Here is an 8,539-nt window from a genome sequence, read left to right on the forward strand (position 1 = left end):
ATATGTCAGAAGAGCCCCATAAATCCTTGTCAAGTACCAAGTAATCTGATTTGAAGATATCATTCTCCTCTTTATTACTGACATAATATCAACTTGTCCAGCTCTCAGAGATTACAAATGTATCATTATGTCCTAGGCCAGTGATGGGCAACCTTTTGAGCTTGGTGTGTCAAACTTTGCCAAAAAACTGAGCATAACTCGGGTAGTATGTCACTTTGAGGAAAAAACATTATTTCACGATATTTATAGTTTAAATAACATAAATGTTTCATCCTCGGCATGCAGCCGCCTCAGTGGCCGTGTGTCATCAGAAATGGCTACGCGTGTCAGTGCTGACATGCATATTTTATAGGTTCGCCATCACTGTCCTAGGCAGTTAGGCATGACTAGCTTAGGAACCGTAGGATAGGCCAGGTATGGAATGTCACCAGGGCAGAAAACCTGGGGAACCTAGCAACGGGCAAAACTAGGAAGCATGTATTGTAGGGGTGGGACCTTGCTCCCAGGGTGACCTTTCCTCTCCTAGCATATCGCTAGACCTCTTGACCTTTTATATTGCTGGTCATGTGATTCGGACCCTCCCTTGATCTTTCCTCCTCTAGCATGTTGCTAGTCATGTGGTAGTCCCCTTCAAGGAGGAACAAGGGGGCAAGAAAGTAGACCAAATCAGTAGGACACACCTGGAAAGCTGATGAATATTCTATTGAGATCCTCCCCTGAGACTCCTGCCATAAAATCCCCACCTTTAAAAATCCTCAAGATGAAGAACCCAGTATGTTCCTGCTTCCTCTCTCCCCCTTCCTCCCTCCCTTCCTCTCTCCCCCTCCTTCTCTCCCTCCCTCCCTCCCTCCCTCCCTCCCAGTAAAGGCTGGTGCCTTTCCCCCTCTCCTTCTCCTAGGTGTGTTTTCTTTGCCTTTCTTTCTCCTAAGCTCCAAGGGCCCTTCTTTGCCTCTGTAACTTATTTCCCAAGTCCGCGCAGCCCAGCTGGCTCACTACTTTTACCTTTGTGAATTTCTAAATAAACTTTCTCCTTCAATTTGGGTTCCTTGGGTCTGAACTCTTTCTTTGCCAAATTCAAGTACCAAGGTTGCTGAACCAAGGTCCAATCGCCAGTAACTTCTAGTGCTGTTTCACAGCTAACCATTAGATCCTCACAAACAGCACTATAAAAATAACATATGCCAAGAACTCCTCTAAGTGCTTTATATCTGCTAACTTTATTCATACAACAGCCTCATTTTTGCCCTCATTTTATAAATGCACAAGTAATTAAAGTAATTTGCTCAAGGTCACACAGCCTTGAGGCAGAGTTGGGAATGGACCTAGAATGGATATCATTTGTACTTTGTCACAAGTAGGCAGGGCAAAGATACAGATTGCTTTATCCTTTTTTTTCATGAGTGTATCTCTCCCCCGCCTACCCACCCCCCTCCCCATGCTTCTATTTACATAGAACAGTTTACCCAAGTACCCATTCCAAGGCCATATGATGCATTGTACAACTTGGCACTGGCCAGGCCTAAGGCACTAGAGGAAATGTTTCTCAAGGTGTTAAGAAAAATCATGATAATTTTTTTTTTTACTAAAATGAAATAAAACCTTTAGTTTTTAAAATTATATTTGAGTCTTCAAAGTACAGCAATTAAACCCTAAGACAATGTATCTTGTTTTCTATTTCACCTTTATTACAAATGGGTATTTTCTCTATTACATTATTCAATTTGCCATTATTTATTTTGTATAATTTTATAGAATTCTCTTTCCATATGCTCAAAAGAAAATCAAGAGACTGAAGAGACTGAGAAGACAAGCCTCAGAGTGAGAGGAAAGTAGCTTTTTTCTTTTTTTAATTTCAAAGGCGACATTTTTGCCTTTATTTGGCAACATTTTTTTTTCTTTAAAATTTTTTTTTTTTTAGAGAGAAGAACGGAAAGGGAGAGAGAAACATCAATTTGAAAGCAAAACAATCACTGGGGATCTAGACCACAACCCCAGGCCGCACTGGGAACTGAACTGGCAACATGCACAGGAGGAAGCCCTATCAATTGAGCCACACCAGCCAGAGCTATTTGGGGACATTTTCCATTGGGGCACCAAGTGATTCCCAAACATGAATGCTCAAGTTTTCCAACCTTTTGGTGGGGAAACAAAAGGGGCATTGATCTGCTCTTTGTTTCCACTTCCATCTGGATCCCCTTAACATCTCCCCCATCAAAGAGTTAAAAGAAAGTTTCCACATTAGTGATTAAAAAATCATTTGCAAGCTTCTAAGAGATTCCTCACTTGGCTAATGCACTTACTTTCTAGAAGAAGATCAAGTTCTTTGCAGTAATTTCAAGGTAATTAATCTAGTGCCTAAATGATAATCCTATAATTAGAAGCAATTAAAATCCTGCCCAAGAATGATCTACTCAGTCGGTGTCCATGTCCCTATATGCTCATGGGGTAATCTTTTTTTTTTTTTTAAATTGATTTGAGAGAGAGAGGAAGGGGGAGAGGGAGAGAAACATCAATGGTCCTCCGACGGGGGATCAAGTCCACAACCCAGGCATGTGCCCAGACTGGGAATCAAACGACCTCTTGATGCATGAGACAACACTCAACCAATTGAGCCACACGTCCGGGGGACTCATGGGAGAATCTTGAAAGAAGCTCCAGAAATCATTTGTTTCTCCCCTTCCCAGAGATGCAGGCACTCAAAGTCCATCTTAAGAATGGCAAGGAGTCACTCAGGTCAAAGTGGAGGGACGACTGAGGCCCCGGGAAAGGATCCAGGGGCTTGAGATCATCTGAAGCAGGAGAAAGAGAAGGCCATGCCACTTTCAGCGTGGATACCTGTGACACTGAGCTTCTCACCGGTGACCTCAGCTTCTGGTGGAGCTGCTCCTCTTCTTAGTGTGGTCCACCCCACAGAGGCCGGGGACCTTCGTCTCACACCGCCTGTGCACATTCATAGAGCAGGCCTCACATCTCATCCCCTGACGGATCAGGCCGTACTGCAACGACCCACAGTGCTGGCAGAAGGTGGGCCTTCGGTAGCTGTGGACTTTAAACTTGTGCTTGTTCTTGGGGTCATCGGTGTCGGGCCCCTGGCCTGCGCCCCGACAAGGAAGAGCAACAAGCTCGTGGCACCTCTTGTGAACCACAAAGCGGCAAAGCTGGCACTGGTAGCCTTGTTTTCCCAGCCCCCAGATGAAGCCAGCGCAGTGGCTGCAGAAGGTGGGCTGCTTGAACAACTGAGCGGCGAATGTGTGGCCCTTCACCTCGTGCACCTTCTTCAGAGTCCCTCGGCGGGCGAGGCTGCTGGCGGCGGTCGGGGCCTGGGACGCAGACGCCCTGGAGTCGGCCTGGATAACGTCAGCCATGGTCCCTCTCGTCTAGGCCAACCTCTAGGCTCAGCCGGGGAGCAGCAGCCGGGGAGCAGCAGCCGGGCGGGCAGGGGGCGCAGGTGGGAGGCGGAAGTCCCTGCGGGAAGTCCAGGAGGCCCCGCCGCGGAGAGTCGGGCCGGACTGGCAGAGCGGGAGCTGGTAGAGCTGGCACGCTGGCAGGCCCCGCGCTCTCTGAAGGCCCAGCGCCCGGCGCTTGCGCTTTCAAGACCGCGGGCCCAGCAGCACCGCCCACCGCGCCAGCCCGGAGTGCGTGGGCGCGGGCGGGAAGGGGCGGGAGTGCGGGGGCGCGGGCGGGGGCGGGAGCGCGGGCGGGAGCGCGGGGGCGGGGGCGCGGGCGGGGGCGAGAGCGCGGGCGGGAAGGGGCGGGAGTGCGGGGGCGCGGGCGGGAAGGGGCGGGGGCGGGGGCGGGGGCGAGTGCGCGGGCGGGAAGGGGCGGGAGTGCGGGGGCGCGGGCGGGGGCGAGAGCGCGGGCGGGAGTGCGGGGGCGCGGGCGCGCCTGCTGTGGAGCGGGGGTCTTCGTGGTTGGGGGGCAGCCCAGAAACCGGAGGCGGCGGAAGCGGCCCGGGCAGCGCCGGCCGAAATTGGGAGCGCCGGTCGGTCGGGGCGGACCATCCTCTGCCGCCGCCTTTTTCTTTGCCTTCCTTTTCCTCCCGTTCCTCCGCCCGCCTCTGCTTCCTCTGCTTCAGCTCCTCTCCCCTTGTCCGCTCCACTCCTGTCTTCCTCCGCCCGCTCTCGCTGGCCCCCTCCAGCTCCTCTCTCTCCTCTCCTCTCCTCTCGGGGTCAGAGCCGAGGGTGGGCGCCTGGCCCCACGCTCCGCGGAGCCCCCGCTTGGCGTGCAGGGCAGCTGCCCCTTCCTGGTCTTGAATCAGCCTGTATCACTTCCAGGTTTCACCGGGCACACATGAACTAATTGCTCAAGTTCTGCGGCACTAAAAGCTAAAGACGTTTTTGCCAATGCCACACACACAAAAAAAGGTAGAATTTTGATTCATTCATACCAGACAGCTATTGTGTTGGCTGTGGTCAGTTTTTGATTTGATAATCTCAGGGGAAAAGAGGTCAGTGCCCCTGACTCAATAGTCAGGCGTTGCCCGTTTTAAAAATTCTTGTGGCACACCTGCTGAAAGTCGCTGGTCTAAACCCATGGCAACCTCCAGAAACTAGGGGAGAGGCTCTCCTTGAGAATCTCCAGAAGGATCCAACCCTGCCCACACCTTGGTTTCAGACTTCTAGCCTCCAGAACTGTGAGGCAATACATTCCTGCTGTTTTAAACCACCCATTTTGTGGCGATTTGTTATGGCATCTCTGGGAAACTTACAAACCTGGTGAGCTTTGGCATTATTGAGCAGGCCCTATGCTTAAAGTTTGGTGTTCAGCCATCCCTTCCTGGGTGCTCTGGGACAGGACATGTGTTTCCAGCAGGCATGAGAACGGGGACTGTGGGGCTGCTGCTCCTGGCCCCTCCACACAGGAAGCCTGTAGCCTTTCTGGTCTTTCTTAGGCACTTGATTGCCATGGTCCCTACTATGGTCCCTCTGTGGGAGTGACTTCCAAACGTAGACCAGGCCCAGCAGGTGTGGCTCAGTGGTTGAGCCTCGGCCTATGAACCAGGAGGTCAAGGGTCGATACCTGGTGAGGGCACATGCCCGGGTTGCGGCTCCATCCCCAGTGGGAGATGTGCAGGAGGCAGCTGATCAGTGATTCTCTCTCATCATTGATGTTTCTCACTCGCTCTCCCTCTTCCTTCCTCTCTAAAATCAATAAAAATATATTTTGAAAACAAAAATAAAAATGTAGGCCTGAACTGAGAAGAGACATGTAGAAAACAATTCTTGGCTTCCTTTAGCAGATCTTATTTTTTGTTGTTGTTGTTGTTTATGTGATGTATCATGTTTATTGATTTGCGGATTGTACCATCCTTGCATCCCCAGGATAAATCCTACTTGGTCATGGTGTATGATCTTTCTGATGTACTGCTGGATCCGATTTGTTAGAATTTTGTTGAGGATTTTGGCATCTATGTTCATGAGGGATATTGGCCTGTAATTCTCTTTCATTGTGTTATCTTTATCTGGTTTTGGTATTAGGGTGATGCTGGCTTCATAGAAGGAGCTTGGAAGTGTTCCTTCCTCTTGAATTTTCTGGAATAGTCTGAGGAGGATAGGTTTTAGTTCTTCCTTGAATGTTTGGTAAAACTCTCCTGTGAAGCCATCTGGCCCCGGGCTTTTGTTTGCTGGAAGCTTTTTGATGACTGCTTCAATTTCTTCCATAGTTATCAGCAGATCTTATTTTAATTTATAATTTTCATGTCAGGGTGATCACCAGGAAATTATTTTTCTTTAAAGACATTATCGAACAATATCATGACAGTGTCATTTTATGTTGATGTGGTAATTTGTCCCTTTAGAAGGAGCTATTTCTTGAGTAATTATTTTGGGTACTGTGTGACAGGCTCAGACTATTTTAGGACTCTGTGGCCCTGTCTCATGCAAGCATTTACCTTGAAGATAATGCTTGTGGCAGGTGTTGCCTGTGACTCATTCCTCTTCTAGCAGTGTCTGCATTGTTCTTGTCTTCAGCAGAGAATGTCATGAGACAAGGATGGCTTGGAAGATTGGCTGCCAATGTGATTCTTATGTAAGACTGGCATGAAAGATTGTCTTTGTCCTTAGTAAGCATCATTTCACCCAGACTAGATTTTTTTTTTTTTTTTTTTTTTTTTTTTTTTTTTTTGGTGACAGTCCAGGACATTCACTAGATGTGAGGAAATATGTGATAGCCACATATTATGTTTGATAGTTTTAGATACAGCTTCCAGTTTGAAGCTGTCTCACTTAAGCTAATATGGGCTTATAGAAAGTTATCTTTATGTATGGTTTCTAAAATGCAGAATTAACAATCTCTATATTAATTTGTACGAAAATGAGTAAAGAGACACAAACTATTTAAATTTATTTTAAAATATTTAGGAAAACCCTTCCAACATTTACAAAACACAGTGCATTTTCAAGGCGATGACAAATATATTAAAATAACATTTAAATCTTCCAACTTCCATCTTGTCCCCACCTTCACCTAAAGTGACCAACATTAAGAGTCTGTTGTGTATCCCATGTCACTTTTTGGTGTTTGGGTTATAATTTCATTTTTCCCACAGTTTCAAGCCCATAGCTAATCTCTGTGTGTCAAAGTTTATCAATGCTTAAGAGATGGAAATGCTATTTTAGTAGTATTACCTTTTGAATATCTGAAGCTCTATGAAGACAAGGGTGAAATGTCCATTTGCCTATTGTGGGCAACAAAGGTGTGAGTGTTCAGATATAAAGATAATTATCTCCTTTATATATGAAGGAAGTGAGATTCAATAGGTTCAATTACTTGCTCCCAAGTATATAAAACAGCAGCAAAACAGGAAGATTGCTCTATTCCAAAGACCCACTCATTTTATACCAAGAGTTTGAGAATCTGCACTCAGGAATATTCAGACAAAATTATAGAGTGTAATGCAATCTTACTAATAAATGCATTTTATTTATTTTGGCCTGTATACAATTTAATTACCTTACTAGCTATTAGCTACAAACTTTTTAGCTCCTTAGTGATTTTTAAAATGTGATGAAAACCTTAAGCCAAAGAGCCCAAAGCAAAACACAGTTTTCTTCTGATAATGACATTTTCCAGATGTGGTTTTTCCTGCTGTCAGCATGTGATAAAGAGCTCATGTTTATAACTTGACCTAAGCCTTACCTAGGTCTTGAGTGGCAGAAATATGTGTTTCACTAAATTAACCACAGATCCCAAAGCAGAAAGAGAAGTCAAGCTGATCACCAAAGTATGTATTTTGTCCCCGTAACTTGCAGGTGAATGAGGACCACAGAAATCAGCTTAACATAATTTACCCATTTTTCTCTGTTCAACTTCTGAGATGGCAACTGCTGGTGTCAGTTTGTCTGGGGAGTTTATCTTCCAGGGCTATCAAGAATTTTAGTGGCTGTCTGAGGAGCAGTAGCCCCACCAGCAGCCCGCCCTGTCCAAGGAGCAGTAGCCACATGAGCAGCCTGCCACCATCTGAGTAGCAGCAGCCTCGTGAGCAGCCTGCCCCCATCTGAGGAGCAGCATCTGCACAAGCAGCCTGCCCCTGCCAGCCAGAGGAGCCAGCACTATTATGAGCAGTGCCCTTCAGAGGAGCTGTCGCCAACTACGACCACCTGAGGAGCAGCCTCCGCCCGAGGAGCCACTGCCACCCAAGAAGCTCCTACATGACCCGACACCTAGATCCTTCGGTGAGAGCAAAAATGGGCAACAAAGAAACTCCCAAAGGTAAGAAAAGGAGAAATCACCAGAAAAGTAGCTAAGTGAAACAGAGGCATGCAGTATGTCAGAAAAAGAATTCAGACTAAGGGTCACACAGTTCATAAACCTGATGGATGAAAAAAATCAACAACTTATGTAAGAATCAAGAAGAAATAAAGAGTGATATAGCTGCAATACAAAACACCATGGAAAGTTTCAACAGTAGACTAGGAGAAGCGGAGGACTGAATTAGCGAATTAGAAGACAGGGAAGCAAAACATACCCAAACTGAACTGCAATTGGAGAAAAAAATTAAAAGAAAGGAGGAGAGCTTAAGGGAGCTTTGGGGAAACATGAAATGAAACAACATACAAATAATAGGGGTGCCAGAATGACAGGAAGAGGAACAAGGATTAGAAAACCTATATGAAGAAATAATGTCAGAAAACTTCCCTGATGTGGGGAAGAAAAAAGTCACGCAAGCACAGAGAATCCCAAATAAGATGAACCCAAAAAGACCCACACTAAGACATGTTGTAATTATGATGACAAACATTCAGGACAAAGAGAGAATCTTAAAAGCTGCAAGAGAGAGACAGAAAGTTACGTACAAGGGATCTCCCATTAGATTATCAAATGATTTCTCAACAGAAACTCATCAGGCCAGAAAGGAATGGAAGGAAATTTACAAAGTGATGCAAAGCAAGGGACTGAATCCAAGAATACTCTATCCAGCAAGGCTAACATTCAAAATTGAAGGGGAAATAAGGAGCTTCGCAGATAAAAAAATAAATAAATAAAAAGGCTAAAGGAGTTTATCACTACCAAGCCAGCAATGCAAGAAATACTAAAAGAA

The 8,539-nt window shown here is 46.3% G+C and overlaps 1 protein-coding gene across 1 annotated transcript; it reads right to left on the reverse strand.

The window, feature by feature from the left end:
- Positions 1-1,604: 1,604 nt before the first annotated feature.
- Positions 1,605-3,584, reverse strand: LOC103290125 (protein kinase C alpha type-like). Its single transcript, XM_054712079.1, is given in 2 exon segments — positions 1,605-2,873; positions 2,875-3,584. Coding segments are annotated over 2 exon segments (579 nt in total). The 5' UTR covers positions 3,366-3,584; the 3' UTR covers positions 1,605-2,785.
- Positions 3,585-8,539: the final 4,955 nt, after the last annotated feature.

This window comes from Eptesicus fuscus, chromosome 22 (assembly GCF_027574615.1).
Source record: "Eptesicus fuscus isolate TK198812 chromosome 22, DD_ASM_mEF_20220401, whole genome shotgun sequence".
Classification (NCBI taxonomy): Eukaryota; Metazoa; Chordata; class Mammalia; order Chiroptera; family Vespertilionidae; genus Eptesicus; species Eptesicus fuscus.